The 16,426-nt window shown below is 42.9% G+C and overlaps 1 protein-coding gene across 1 annotated transcript in view; it reads right to left on the minus strand.

The window, feature by feature from the left end:
* The window catches only part of acadm (acyl-CoA dehydrogenase medium chain), a 55,471-nt gene extending 39,267 nt beyond the window's left edge, over window positions 1–16,204 (minus strand). The window contains exon 1 of the mRNA XM_072574864.1: window positions 16,131–16,204. Coding sequence (XP_072430965.1) covers window positions 16,131–16,148 — 18 coding nt within the window. The 5' untranslated portion in view covers window positions 16,149–16,204. The remainder of the gene's footprint in view (window positions 1–16,130) is intronic.
* Between the last annotated feature and the right edge of the window lie 222 nt (window positions 16,205–16,426).

The raw sequence follows: 16,426 nt of genomic DNA on the forward strand, positions 1-16,426 counted from the left end.
TTCCATTCTGCCTGTACATCAAAAACATGGTTCAGGCAAAATTTCCTCCCAAAAACCATCACCATCATTCACTTCATTTTATTTGCAGGGATGAGCCATATGTAAATTCAGTACCACATGTGCTTAATGTCAAGCAAGTGGTATACTTCAAAACCAATTTGTATATCTTACAGATTTTGTTAACCTGTCCAACCCTCTTCAGGAATCTGTTGACAGGCACACCAAGATCCCACTGCTTCTAGTGTCCTGCCATTCACTAAGTACTCCAAAATACTCCAAATTAAAATCAAAATTAAATTAAAACAAAACTACAGGAATGTCACACAATATTACCTTGGGGCTAAACTGAACAAACACCACAAAACTGTAATTTCAAAACCTTTGACAACTGTATGCAGAATCTATCCCAGATTTATTTCGGCTTTTACTTCCACTGCTGCTGGATGCACAAGACCCCAGATCAATATTTGAAAGAGGACTTGAAATCTCTCTCCGGCATCTTATCCAATCCTACATATCCACCAGGACCTTAGCACAACCTAGAGCTGCGCAGGCCCTTTTATCCAAGCACACAGCATCAGTTGTTCGCTTTGAAGCTAAGGAAGTTAAAGGGAGATTTGGTTAAGGTGTTCAAGGGTGTGAAACTTTGCATAAATTTGTTTGCATTAACTGTTGGTACAAGGACAAAGAGACAAGCTTTTGGACAAGAGGTGCAAGAGATTTGTCAGGAAGAATTTATTTTTACTCACTGACTGATAATACCTGGAACTCTCTGACCAGGGGTTTGATGGGAACAGTGACAATCGATGGAAATGAAACGGGCACTCAAAGGGAAAAAAGTGCAGGGTAATGGGGAACAGTGAAGGAATGGGACAGGCAAGCTCTGTGGGGAACCTGCATGGACCCATGGAATGAACCGTCTCTTTCTGTGCCATAGATGACTGTATGAATCCTTTAATACAACTTTGACCCGAAAGAAGCTCAAAAAGTCATGAAGTTCACAAGACGTGGCAAACACCTTGCCTTGTGAAAGACTCAACACAGAAGACCTCACAGTACCTTTGACCTTTTGTTTAGTTAATGGGCATCATTGATACCAAACTAGATATATTAAAATATTTTCTATAGTGAGATACATGGCCATCTAGATGGACCTTGGGGCAATATAACAGCTCAAGGCTTGATTCACAAATACAATGGAGGCATCACTCCGAAACACTTCGCTACTGCTGACACAATTATCTGGCTTAATCAGCTGAATGTAAAATTGTAGCTGATGCTTTACATCAGCCATAAAAGACAGAGTAAATGCCTAAAAGCAAATAAATAAAGTACCCCATGTATCTTCTTAATTAGTCTTTGTCACATTTATGTAGTGTGCACACATTGGCTGTCTCATTCCCAATGTTACAACAGGGGCAACAAATCAAAACATCCTTCACAAGCACTAAAGCACTTTGGGGCTTCCTGACGATTTGAAAGGCACTCCAGAACAACAAACCTTTGTACCTTTACAACTAATGCAACACAAAATAATCTGAATCCAAACATTTGGCCTTTATAATCTGAACTGGCACTTCAGGGCAGGATTGAGGAGTGTTTCCCTCAATTCAGAGTGTATCTAATTACACTCAATTCAATTTATGATTGCTTGCAAACCTCAGTATGTCCAAATTAACAATCATTTCCATTTTACAGCACTTTCAACATTGTGAAATGCTCCAAGGTGCACTATAGGGGCAACTATCTCAAAGTCCGACACTGAACCACATGAACAGACACTAGGTTAGATTATAAAAAGTGTATTTAAAGATGTGTATTTAAAGGACAGGTAAAGGAGCAAAGAGGTTTAAGAAGAGAATTCACGAGTTCAGGGCATCTGAAGACAAGGAATTAACCTTAAAGCCAGCACACAGAGAATCCTTTGCCTCACTGATTGGGTTAAACTTTCGATCCAGAGATTAACGATAAAAGGTCGAAGTCTGACATAGTGCACCAGCCGAAGAGAAAGTGTGGGATCATGTGCTGGAAATAGCACAAAGCTAAAAATCACACAACACCAGGTTATAGTCCAACAGGTTCACGTGAAAGTACAAACTTTCAGAGTGCTGTTCCTTCGTCAGGCAGCTAGTGGGGCATCATCCGAGGACACAGAATTTACAGTAAAAGAACAAAGTGTCATACAACCGATGTGATGTATTGAACAAACCGAGATTGCTGTTAAGTCTTTAAGCACTTAGAACGGGGATCCAGGTTTCGATTGGCTAATAAGAATATCCCAGAATTTCTTTTCAAGTCACAGTCCCGAGATAACTTAAGGTTTTACCAGCATAAGAAAAAGTGACAGTTCAGCCCAGACAATGCATTAAAGGTGTGAGGTTACAGTCTGTCTGTAGTCTGACCTTGAGTGAGACTGGTTTGAAAGAGACAGAGAGAGAGAGAGAGACAGAGAGAGAGAGTTGTCGTAGCGTCTGCTCGGTCTCACCAATGTACCATGCCTCGGGGCATCTTTGCCTGCAGCTTATGACAGAGACAACGTTGGCAAAGTCACATGAGTACCTGCCATGTACATGGTGGGTGGTGTCCCCACATGTAATAGTGGTATCAGTGTCGACACTCTGATATATCTTGCAGTTGTTGCCAGGACAGCGTTGAATGGTTCTGGATTAGTGGTGCTGGAAGAGCACAGCAGTTCAGGCAGCATCCAAGTAGCTTCGAAATCGATGTTTCGGGCAAAAGCCCTTCATCAGGAATAAAGAAGGGCTTTTGCCCGAAACGTCGATTTCGAAGCGACTTGGATGCTGCTGAACTGCTGTGCTCTTCCAGCACCACTAATCCAGAATCTGGTTTCCAGCATCTGCAGTCATTGTTTATACAGCGTTGAATGGTGTGGTGGTCGATGTTGCTCTGTAAGCTGGGCAGTTTGCTGCGAACAATCATTTGTTTAAGGTTTGGCGGTTTGTTAAAGGGGAAAAGAGGAGGTATAGAGAAGATCTTGGCGAGGTGCTATTCCTCATTCATAATGTGTTGCAAGCTGCAAAGAACATAGCGTAGGTTTCTCCATTCCTGGGAAGTACAGGACGATGAAGGGTACTCTATCCATCGTATCCAGTGTCTGTCTCCTGAGGACAACATTATGGTTTCTCGTTATGGCATACCAGAACCGGCAATCGATGAATCTGTAGGCAGTCATTCAATGTGACGTAAATTCCTACTTTGGAAACAGAACCAATCTGACTCAAGGTTGGGATACAAACAGACTCTAACCTCACACCTTTAATATACTGTCTGAGCTGAGATGTCACTTTTTTAATACTGAGAAAACTTGGACTGTGACTTGAAAGATATTCTGGGATATTCATATTAATCAGTCAAAACCTACATCCCCATTCTGAGTGATTAAAGACTTAACAGCAATCTCGGTTTGTTCAATAGATCCCATCTGCTGTATGACACTTTGATCTTTTACTGTAAATTCTGTGTCCTATGAACCTGCTACACTAGCTACCTGAAGAAGGAAGCATGCTTCAAAAGCTTGTACTTTCAAATAAACCTATTGGATTATTATCTGGTGTTGTATGATTTTTAACTTTGTCCACCCAAGTCCAAGACCAGCTCCTCAACAGGCAACACTCCACAATGTAACTGTGGCTAGCTTACACAGGCTAGACAAGATTAGGAAAAAAAATAAGCTGACACTCCAAACACAGAACCGAAGGAGTGCTGCCCTGATGGACGAGGTCAGTGGGTGGAGATGAGTGAATAGTGCAGTGGCAGGGAAACAATGAAAGTTGCTCTACACTAGTTTCAGATCATTCCTTTGTTGCCCTGCAATAATAACAATTTGTTCCATCAGTGTCAATTTGTTTTGGAGAGGGAACACTGTCTTTTGAAAGTTCACAGAGAATCAGGGTGCTTGAATGAAGCATTTTCAACCAAGTTCCACCAGAAGTGTTGAATGGATGATAGAACATAGAACAATACAACGCAGAACAGACCCTTTGGCCCTCGATGTTGCGCCGACCTGTGAACTATTCTCAGCTCGTCCCCCTACACTATCCCAAAATCATCCTTGTGCTTATCTAAGGATTGTTTAAATCTCCCTTAAAATGATCCACCTTAAAACTTTGAAATTATGAGAATTGAGCAAAGGCCTTGTATAGGACTTATACAGTTAATGGCATGGCCCAGTGTTGTACTGTAGAATAGGGAAACATAAGGGTTCATAAGACCATAAGACATTGGCCTAATTTCTGCTCCTTTCAGCCCATCAAGTCTGCTCTGCCATTCAATCATGGCTGATAAGTTTCTCAACCCCATTCTCCCACTTTCTCCCTGTAACCCTTGATCCCCTTGAAAATCAGGAACCTATCTGTATCAGCCTTAATGAAGCTGCATTAGAACATAATTTCAATGAGCCACCACACAGTGCAGCACAAAGGAACTACACAGAGCAGAGAAAAATCACCTATTCAGCTTATTCAAAAAGAATGGGTCCCCAATGAACACAGCCCGCTGATTTCTCAGCAACAAACCCAAACAAGCAGACAAGGCACATCCAGAAACCCTAGCCACTCTCCCCTACATCAAAGACATCTCGGAAATGACTGCCAGGCTACTCAGACCCCTTGGCATCATGGTAGTCCACAAACCCACTAACACACTAAAACAGCAGCTAATGAACTTGAAAGACCCTATACAGACAACAAGCAAAACGAATGTCATTTACAAAATACCATGCAAGAACTGTAATAAATACTACATTTGACAAACAGGCAGAAAACTAGCTACCGGGATACATGAACATCAACTAGCCACACAACGATATGACCCTCTCCCACTTGTATCCTTACATACAGATGAGGAAAACACCATTTCAACTGGGACAACACATCCATCCTAGGACAAGCCAAACAGAGACACACACAAGAATTCCTAAAAGCATGGTATTCCAACTGGAACTCTATCAACAAACACATTGATTTGGATCCCATTTACCACCCCTGAGAAAAAGAAATAGAAATGACATCATCACAGGAAAGATGTCACTACAGGAAATAGCATCACCAGCCCAAGAAAACGCAAACAAATATATAGAAAGCGGGTTACACCACCAGTGCTTCTTTTGGCAGTTCACTGAAGATGTTACCTAGTATGAAATGTCTGAAAATGAACCTTCCAGATCAGTGAGCAAATCTACATCCACAATATAAGCCTTAAATATACTCAGATACATAACTTTGAAATTTGTGTCAAGGATAGACAGGTGGTTAAGAAGGTGTTTAACAAGGTTGCCTTCGTTGCTCAGATGATGGAGTATCAGAGTTGGGATGTCATGTTGAGGTTCTCTAGGATGTTGGTGAGGCCATTTTTGGTGTACTGTACACAGGTCTGGTCACTGCTATTGGAAGGAATTAAATTATAAAGGTTTGAGAAAATATTTACCAGGATATTGCTGGGACTGGAGAGTTTCAGAATTATAATGAGAGGCTGGAACACTTTCACTGGAATGTTGGAGATTGAGGAATGACCTTGTAGAGATTTATAAAATCATGAGAGGCATAGCAAAGGTCTTTTCCCTAGAGTAAAAGAATTCAAAACTTGGGAGGCCTGTTTTTAAGGCAAAAGGAGAAAGATTTTAAAAGGACCTGAGGGGCAACTTTTTCACACAGGGGTGGTTTGTGTGTGGAATGGACTGCTACATGAAGTGGTGGGTGCAAATATAGTTACAACATTCAAAAGACATTTGGACAGGTACATGAGGAGGAAAGATTTAGAGGGATATCAGCCACACACAGGCAAACGGGCATAGTTTAGTTTATGAAACCTGGTCGGCATGGGCGAGTTGGACCAAAGGTTCTGTTGCAATCCTCTTTGACTCTATGCCTCTATAACTGAGAGGGGTTCATTCAGATGGACTCAGAAAACCATTGTAAAATTGCCTCCACATTTTGAGATAAAGAACAGATGAAAATCAGTTAAGTAAAGACTTAAAATAGAACTGATATTTCTTTTGAATTGAGACTCTGTAACAGATATACTGGGAAACAGGTTGAAACATTGCTTTGATGTTTGTGTTAGGATATTTCTGTCCCCATGTATGTGGCTTCATTTGACTTTTCTTTGTGTAATAAACTTGTTTTGTTATTAAGAACTGTCTGTAGCCTCGTGCAATTATGTTTTCAAGACAATTATGGCAACTGCAATGACTATATTCATGATTTATCAAGCCAGGTTTTAATCTGTGATCTACCCTGTAGGGGCTCTTTCTCTGGTTGGCAAACTGTGACCAGTGGGGTTCCACAGGGATCAATGTTGGGAGCACAACTGTTTATAATATATTAACTTGGAGGAAGGAAGCAAACGTATTGAGCCACATTTGCAGATGACACAAAATGAGGTGAAAAGGCAGGCTGTGTGAGGGATACAAACAGTTTGTACAGAGATATTTATAGAACAGTAGAGCACAGGAACAGCCCATCAGTCCATAATGGGAGTGTATCATAGAGATGTACAGCATGGAAACAGACCCTTCACTTTAAACTAATTCCATCTGCCTGCACATGGTCCTTGTCTCTCTATTCGCTGTCTGTTCATGTGTCTGTCTAAATAACTGAAACGTTGCTGTAGTATCTGCTGCTACCACCTGCCCCTGCAGCATGTTCCAGTCACCTACCATCCTCTGTGTGAAAACGTTCCTTGTACATCTCCTTTAAACTTTTCCCCGTTACCTCAAACCTATGCTTCTATTATCTGTCATTTTCACTCTGGGGGAAAAAGACACCAAAAATCCATCCTATCCATGCCTCTGAATTATATATACTTCTGTCAAGTTGTCTCTCCGCCTACAACACGCTAGCAAAAAAATGCAAGCTTGTCCAATCTCTCCTTATAGCTAATGGACTCCAATCCAGGCATCATCCTGGTTGCCCTCTTTTGTACCCTCTCCAAAGATATCCTCCCCATAGTGTGGCAACCAGAACTGCACACACTACTCCTAATACGGCCTAATTAATGTTTTATACAGCTAACTTGCCAACTTTTATTCTCAATACCTTGACTGAAGGCAAGCAGTTGCACCAACGGGTCTGTTTCCATGCCGTATGAGTCTATGGATCATAATGTGAGAAAGTGAAACTGTTCATTTTGGAAGGGAGAATAGTATTATTTAAAAGGATAAAAACTGACAGGACTGGCAGCTTAAATGTTCCAGGATACAAGTGCTAGGGGGAGTGGCATTTTTGAAAAGGGACAGCATTACAGCTGTGCTGAGGGAGGATATTCCTGGAAATACATCCAGGGAAATTATTTGGGTGGAACTGAGAAATAAGAAAGGGATGATCGCCTGATTGGGATTGCACTATGGACCCTCTAATAGTCAGAGGGAAATTGAGAAACAAATTTGTAAGGGGATCTCAGATATCTATAAGAATAATAGGGTGGTTATCGTAGGGGATTTTAACTTTCCAAACATTGACTGGGACTGCCATAATGTTAAGGGTTTAGATGGAGAGGAATTTCTTAAGTGTGTACAAGACAATTTTCTGATTCAGTATGTGGATGTACCTACTAGAGAAGGTGCAAAACTTGACCTACTCTTGGGAAATAAGGCAGGGCAGGTGACTGAGGTGTCAGTGGGGAGCAGTTTGGGGCCAGCGACCATAATTCTATTAATTTTTAAATAGTGATGGAAAAGGATAGACCAGATCTAAAAGTTGAAGTTCTAAATTGGAGGAAAGCTAATTTCGACCGTATTAGGCAAGAACTTTCAAAAGCTGATTGGGGGCAGATGTTCACATGTAAAGGAACGGCTGGAAAATGGGAAGCCTTCAAAAAGGAGATAACGAGAATCCAGAGAAGGTATATTCCTGTCAGGGTGAAAGGGAAGGCTGGTAGGTATAGGGAATGCTGTATGACTAAAGAAATTGAGGGTTTGGTTAAGAAAAAGAAGGAAACATATGTCAGGTATAGACAGGATAGATTGAGTGAATCCTTAGAGTATAAAGGCAGTAGGAGTATATTTAAGAGAGAAATCAGGAGGGCAAAAAGGGGACATGAGATAGCTTTGGCAAATAGTTAAAGAGAATCCAAAGAGTTTTTACAAATACATTAAGGACAAAAGGGTACCTAGGGAGAGAATAGGACCTGTTAGAAATCAGCAAGGCAGCCTTTGTGTGGAGCTGCAGGAGATAGGGCAGATATAAAACAAGTATTTTGCATCAGTATTTACTGTGGAAAAGGACATGGAAGATATCGAATGTAGGGAAATAGATGGTGACATCTTGAAAAATGTCCAAATTACAGAGGAGGAAGTGCTGGATGTTTTGAAACGCAAAAAAGTGGATAAATCCCCAGGACCTGATCAGGTGAACCCTAGAACTCTGGGGGAAGGTAGGGAAGTCATTGCTGGGCCTCTTACTAAGATGAGATGCCTCAAGACTGGAGGTTGGCTGGCATGGTTCCACTGTTTAAGAAGGCTGGTAAGGACAAGCCAGGGAACTACAGACGAGTGAGCCTGACGTCGGTGGTGGTCAAGTTGTTGGAGAGAATCCTGAGGGACAGGATGTACATATATTCGGAAAGGCAAGGACTGACTAGGGATAGTCAACATGGTTTTGTGCATGGGAAATCATGTCTCACAAACTTGATTGAGTTTTTGAAGAAGTAACAAAGAAGATTGATGAGGGCAGAGCGGTAGATGTGATCTATATGGACTTCAGTAAGGCGTTCGACAAGGTTCCTCATGGGAGACTGGTGAGCAAGGTTAGATCTCATGGAATACAGAGATAACTCACCACTTAGATACAGAACTGGCTCAAAGGTAGAAGACAGAGGGTGGTGGTGGTGGACGGTTGTTTTTCAGACTGGAGGCCTGTGACTAGTGGAGTGCCACAAGGATCTGTGCAGGGTCCACTACTTTTCTTCATTTATATAAATGATTTGGATGTGAGTATAAGAGGTATAGTTAGTAAGTTTGCTGATGACACCAAAATTGGAGGTGTAGTGGACAGCAAAAAAGGTTACCTCAGACTACAACAAGATCTTGACCAGATGGGCCAAAGGGCTGACAAGTGGCAGATGGAATTTAATTCAGATAAATGTGAGGTGCTGTAGTTTGGGAAAGCAAATCTTAGCAGGACTTATACACTTAATGGTAAGGTCCTAGGGAGTGTTGCTGAACAAAGAGACCTTGAAATGCAGGTTTATAGCTCCTTGAAAATGGAGTTGCTGGTAGACCGGATAGTGAAGAAGGCATTTGGGATGCTTTCCTTTATTGGTCAGAGTATTGAGTACAGGAGTTGGGAGGTCATGTTGTGGCTTTACAGGACATTGGTTAGGCCATTGTTGGAATATTGCATGCAATTCTGGTCTCCTTCCTATCGGAAAAACATTGTGAAACTTGTAAGTCTTTTCTGAACTCTTTCAAGGATGTTGCCAGGGTTGGAGGATTTGAACTATAGGGAGAGGTTGAATAGGTTAGGGCAGTTTTCCCTGGAGTGTTGGAAGATGAGGAGTAACCTTATAGAGGTATATAAAATCATGAGGGGCATGGATAGGATAAATGGACAAAATCTTTTCTCTGTGGTGGGGGGGTCCAGAACTAGAGGGCATAGGTTTAGGGTGAGAGGGGAAAGATATAAAAGAGACCTAAGGGGCAACTTTGACACGCAGAGGGTGGTACGTGTATGAAATGAGCTGCCAGAGGAAGTGGTGGAGGCTGGTACAATTGCAACATTTAACAGGCATTTGGATGGGTATATGAATAGAACATAGAACATAGAAGAATACAGTGCAGTACAGGCCCTTCGGCCCTCGATGTTGCGCCAATCAAAGCCCAAATAGGAAGGGTTTGGAGGGATATGGGCCGGGTACTGGCAGGTGGGACTAGATTAGGTTAGGATATCTAGTCGGCATGGACGATTTGGATCGAAGCGTCTGTTTCAGTGCTGTACATCTCTACGACTCTACACAAGCTCCTGGTTAAGCAACATCTTGATTCATCTTGTCAGAAGTCAATCATTCAGACCCATGACTTCAGCAGGTGATTCTCAGGATGGTGTTCAAAGTGCAATCATCTTCTGCTGCCTCGTCAACAGCCTTGCTTCCATCATAAAGTCAGAAGTGAGAATATGCACAATGTTTAGCATCTTCTCACTGAAACTATCTGCAGACAAATCTGGACAATATTCAGGCTAGGGCTGACAAAGAACAAGTACTATTCAAGCCAATAAATGTCAATGCCCAGCTCTAGTCATAGAGATGTACAGCATGGAAACAGACCCTTCGGTCCAATTTGTCCATGCTGACCAGATATCCTAACCTGATCTAGTCCCATCTGCATTTGGCCCAAATCCCTCTAAGCCCTTCCTATTCCCATCCAGATGCATTTTAAATGTTGCAATTGTACGAGCCTCCACCACTTCCTCTGGCAGCTCATTCCATACACACACCACCCTCTGCCTGAAAATGTTACCCCTCAGGTCTCTTTTAAACTTTTCCCCTCTTACTCTGAACCTTTGCCCTCTAGATTTGGATTCCCCCATCTAGAAAAAGCTTTCTCTATTTATCCTATCCATGCCCCTCGTGATTTTATAAATTTCCATAAGGTCACCCCTTGACTTCCGACGGTCCAGGGAAAACAGCCCCAACCTATTCAGCATCTCCCTACGGCTCAAAACTTTCAACCCTAATGGCATCCTTGTAAATAGTTTCTGAACTCTTTCAAGTTTTACAACATCTTTCTGATAGGAGGGGGACCAGAATTGCATGCAATATTCCAAACGTGGCCTACCCCAAGTCTTGGACAGCTGCAACGTCTGCGTGGAGTTTGTACGTTCTCCCCGTGTCTGCATAGGTTTCCTCCTACAGTCCAAAGATGTGTGGGTCAGGTGAATTGGCCATGCTAAATTGCCCATAGTAACAGATGCATTAGTAGGGAGTAGGTGGGTGGGTTACCCTTCGGAGGGTCGGTGTGGACTTGTTGGGCCAATCTAATCTAATCTAATCTATCTAATTTGTATAAGTCCTGCTCTAATTTGCTTTTCCAAATTAAACTCTATCTGCCGTTCCTTAGCTCATTGGCACATCCAATTAAGATTCTGTTGTTTTCTGAGGTAAGCTGGTAACTTTCTTCGCTGTCCACTACACCTCCAATTTTGGTGTCATCTGCAAATTTAAACTATACCTCCTTTGTTCACCTCCAAATCATTTTTATGGAAATGGTGAAAAGCAGTGGAGCCAGCACCGATCCTTGTGGCACACCACTGGTCACAGGCCTCCAGTCTGAAAGGCAACCCTCCACCACCACCCTCTATCTTCTACCTTTGAGCCAGTTCAAATGGCTAGTTCTCCCTGTATTCCGTGAGATCTAACCTTGCTAACCAGTGTCCCATGGGGAACCTTGTTGAACACCTTACTAAAGTCCATATAGATCGCATCTACTGCTCTGCCCTCATCAATCTTCTTCGCTACTACTTCAAAATTCTCAATCAAGTTTGTGAGACATGATTTCCCACACACAAACCATGTTGACTATCCCTAATCAGTCCTTGCCTTTCCAAATACATGTAAATCCTGTCCCTCAGGATTTCCTCCAACAACTTGTCCACCACTAATGTCAGGTTCATCGGTCTATAGTTCCCTGGCTTTTCACAACCACCTTTCTTAAATAGTGGCACCATGACTGGAAGCTTCCAGTCTTCTGGCACCTCACCTGTGACTATTTATGATACAAACATCTCAGCAAGGGCCCCAGTAACCACTTCCCTAGTTTCCCACAGACTTCTAGGGTACACCTGATCAGTTCCTGGGGATTATCCACCTTTATGTGTTTCAAGACATCCAGCACCTCTTCCTCTGTAATATTTTCATTTTTCAAGATGTTACCATCTATTTCCTCACATTCTATATCTTCCGTGTCCTTTTCCACCGTAAACACTGATGCAAAGTATTTATTTTGTATCTCCCCCATCTCCTGCAGTTCCACAAATAGGCTGCCTTGCTGATCTTTGAGGGGTCCAATTTTCTCCCAGTTCCCCTTTTGTCCTTAACATACTTCTAGAATTCTTTTGAATTCTCCTCAACCCTTTCTGCCATCCTGATTTCCCTCTGTGTACTTCTACAGCCTTTTATAGTCTCGGAATCACTGAGTCTCTGCTGTCTATACCCGATGTATGCTTCCTTCTTTTTCCTAACCAAAACCTCAATTTCTCTAGTCATCCAGCATTCCCTACACCTACCAACCTTGCCTTCCATCCAAGAAGGAATATACTGTCTCTGGACTCTGATTATTTCGTTTTTGAAGGCTTCCTATTTTCCCTTTATCTGCAAACACCTGTCCCAAATCAACTTTTGAAAGTTCTTGCCTAATACCATCAAAATTGGTCTTCCTCCAACATAGAACGTCAACTTTTAAATTTGGTCCATCGTTTTCTATTACTACTTTAAAACTAATGCAATAATGGTCGCTGGTCCAAAAATGCTCCTTCTATTGACACCTTAGTCACCTGCCTGCCTTATTTCCCAAGAGTATGTACTTCCGCATACTGAATCAGAATCAGTAAATTTTCTTGTGTGGGACAGTCAAACCATCTCCATTTGGTATTGAGATTAACATTGCTCAATGCACATCATCATCAACTGCACCTGATCAATGAAGTGGTCCACCATTACTTCCAAAAGTGCAATAAATGCTGGCCAAGGTAGTGACATTCCCATTCCATGAACTAAAAGAAAATCCGGCAAGGAATCATGATTAATCAAAACTTTAATTGGTCGCATAAACAATGTGCCTTCAAGATCAGGCCAGTTACTTGGTATTCTGAGGTAAGTGATTAACATATCCCAACCGCTTGAGATCTTTCCAACTCCAACAGATCAAAAATCTGGAATTCTTTCCACTTTCCTGGATGTGTTTGAGAAACTAAACACCATAGGAACAGCACCTCCTACAAGCCATATCAATCCATGCCACACACCATCCCCTCACTATCCGTGGAACAAGATCCTGGACTCGTTCCTACAGAAATACTGATGTCGCTATACAATACAGACCGCAGGCTCACCTTGTAAATGCTGGCCATGCTCACATCATCCACATCTCTCCAATAATTAAAAATTCAAAATAGCAATTAACCTTACTGCTAACATGTAAAATCTTAATGTTTGGAAATAGTAAACTGATAACATAAACAGTTCTGTTGTGCAAGAATTTGGAGAGCAGTCACACAGGCAACCTTTAACTTGACTGATGTGTGGTATCCTAACTCATACTGAACTTTGGACATACATGATTCATCACACTGCCATATGAATTGTTTATGTAAGAGAACTGTAAACAAGTGCTTTAAGGCTCGTCAGCAAATATTCTGATGAGTGAAAGCCAAATTAAAAAATAAACCAACATAGTTTCAGAAAATAAAACAAAGAACTGCAGGAGATCTGAAACAAAAAGAAATAGCTGGAGAAACCCAGGTCTGATAGCATCTGTGGAGACAAAGCAGAGTTTAGCAAGGCATTCAGAAGGTCAGGAGGAATGGGATTCAGGGGAACTTAGCTGTCTGGATACAGAATTGGCTGGCCAACAGAAGACAGCGAGTGGTAGTAGAAGGAAAATATTCTGCCTGGAAGTCTGTGGTGAGTGGTGTTCCACAGGGCTCTGGCCTTGGGCCTCTACTCTTTGTAATTTTTATTAATGACTTGGATGAGGGGATTGAAGGATGGGCCAGCAAGTTTGCAGATGACACAAGGATTGGAGGTGTCATTGACAGTATAGAGGGCTGTTGTAGACTGCAGCGGGACATTGACAGGATGCAGAGATGGGCTGAGAGGTGGCAGATGGAGTTCAACCTGGATAAATGCGAGGTGAGGCATTTTGGATGGTTGAATTTGAAAGGTGAGTACAGGATTAAGGATAGGATTCTTGGCAGTGTGGAGGAACAGAGGGATCTTGGTGTGCAGGTACATAGATCCTTTAAAATGGCCACCCAAGTGGACAGGGTTTTTAAGAAAGCATATGGTGTTTTGGCTTTCATTAACAGTTTAAGAGTCGTGAGATCTTGTTGCAGCTCTATAAAACTTTGGTTAGAGCGCACTTGGAATACTGCGTCCAGTTCTGGTAGCCCTATTATAGGAAAGATGTGGATGCTTTGGAGAGGATTCAGAGAAGGTTTACCAGGATGCTGCCTGGACTGGAGGACTTACCTTATGAAGAGAGGTTGACTGAGCTCAGACATTTTTCATTGGAGAAAAGAAGGAAGAGAGGGGACCTAATTGAAGTATACAAGAGAATGAAAGGCATAAATAGAGTCGATAGCCAGAGACCATTTCCCAGGGCAGAAATGACTAACACGAGGGGTCATAGTTTTAAGCTGGTTGGAGGAAAGTATAGAGGGGATGTCAGAGGTGGGTTCTTTACACAGAGAGTTGTGACAGCATGGAATGCGTTGCCAGCAGCAGGTGTGGAAGCAAGGTCATTGGGGACATTTAAGAGACTGCTAGACATGCATATGGTCACAGAAATTTGAGGGTGCATACATGAGGATCAATGGTCGGCACAACATCGTTGGCTGAAGGGCCTGTTCTGTGCTGTACTGTTCTATGTTCTAGGTTAACATTTTGAGTCCAATGACCCTTCTTCAGAACAGGTTATGTTTTCCATCCACAGATGCTGCCAGAACTGATTTTCTCCAGTAATTTCTGATTTTTGTGGTTTAACTCCTTTAACAAAGCACTGCAGCAAATTTGAGCATAGCAAGCTCACAAAGAATGTGACCAGCTAAGGTTAAGGACAAATTATGGTACTACTGAAAAATCAAATATTGTGGATTCTGGAGATCTGAAATGCATTTAAAGCAGATTGTGCCAACATCTGTGGTGAGAAAAACCAGAGTTACTGTTTCAAATCCAACACGGTAGCAACGATAATAAATATTGCCTTCGGGTCATTAGGGCGTACTCTCCTTTTGAATCTACCAAATTCTCAAGCGCATACTCCATACTTCATCTTAACATCTTATTTGATTATCCAAATAAGCACTAGGTTTTGTTTCCCACACCTTTCCCTTTCAAGGAAATGTACATTGACTTCACACACTTTTCCCTCATTAAAAGAAACCCACGGACCACCTATTGCTTTTCCTATGAGGCTTCTGACATCAATCTATTTGGTTCAGATCTGTGTTTAAAGTTGGCTTTCCTTCAGTTAAAGATTTTATTTTGGTTTGTTCCTGGTCTTACCAATGTGAGCATAAAGTTTGTGACACAATTATTAATGTCCCTTCATTGTTCTCCTCCTGAAACTTAATTTACTTGTTACACCACATTCCCAAGAACTAGCTCAGGCACAGTGTTCAAGAACTATTTTCCCTGGAGCACTGAAGGCTGAGGGGCGACCTTATTGAGGTTTACAAGGCTCTATGACTGATGACATACTATAGTGGAACATAGAGTCATAGAGATGTACAACACGGAAACAGATCCTTCAGTCTAACTCATCCATGCCGACCAGATATCCCAACCCAATCTAGAGAAACTCGCCAACACCCGGCGCATATCCCTCCAAACCCTTCCTATTCATATACCCATCCAAATGCCTCTTAAATGTTGCAATTGTACCAGCCTCCACCACATCCTCTGGCAGCTCATTCCATACACGTACCACCCTCTGTGTGATAAAGTTGCCCCTTAGATCTCTTTTATATCTTTCCCCTCTCACCCTAAACCTATGCCCTCTAGTTCTGGACTCCCCGAACCCAGGGAAAAGACTTTGTCTATTTATCTTATCCAAGCCCATCATAATTTTGTAAACCTCTACAAGGTCACCCCTCAGCCTCCCACACACTGTAGAAACTCCGCACCACCCTCTGCCCTTCACCCTGTTACTATCTCAAACTATTTCGGGATAATTCTAATCCTTGCGGGTGTACCCTGGCAGTGCCAGCCTGGAATTACTGAGCTCTCCTGGGCCTAGCATTTGGACCCGGTACCGAGCGATAAATAACGGCCTTGGAGCCGCAGATGTTTCAGCCTGAGCCAGTCTGCCACCCCGCCTAGGCACCGCTCTGACCCAGTCCCGGCCTCTCCGCCGACCCTCGACCCTCGACCCTCGCCCCTGGACCCTCACTCCTCACCTCCAGCCGTCGCCACATCCCGCCGATTGCCTTTACAACGGTCACCCTGACCACGCCCCACAATCCGCCCAATCTCCGCCCCCTAGACCGTATGCCCCGCCCCTTAGACCTTTAATCCTTCCCCCACCCCCCACCATGAGACCCGCCCATGTCCCCTGTGCACCGTCGGCGGCCCTTGTCCTTCTGCCCCGCCCCGTGCTCCTTCTGCCCCGCCCCCAGTACCAGTGTCCCGCCCCGTGCTCCTTCTGCCCTTCCCCCAGCACCAGTGTCCCGCCCCCAGCACCAGTGTCCCGCCC

Source organism: Chiloscyllium punctatum, chromosome 7, assembly GCF_047496795.1.
Source record: "Chiloscyllium punctatum isolate Juve2018m chromosome 7, sChiPun1.3, whole genome shotgun sequence".
Taxonomy (NCBI): domain Eukaryota; kingdom Metazoa; phylum Chordata; class Chondrichthyes; order Orectolobiformes; family Hemiscylliidae; genus Chiloscyllium; species Chiloscyllium punctatum.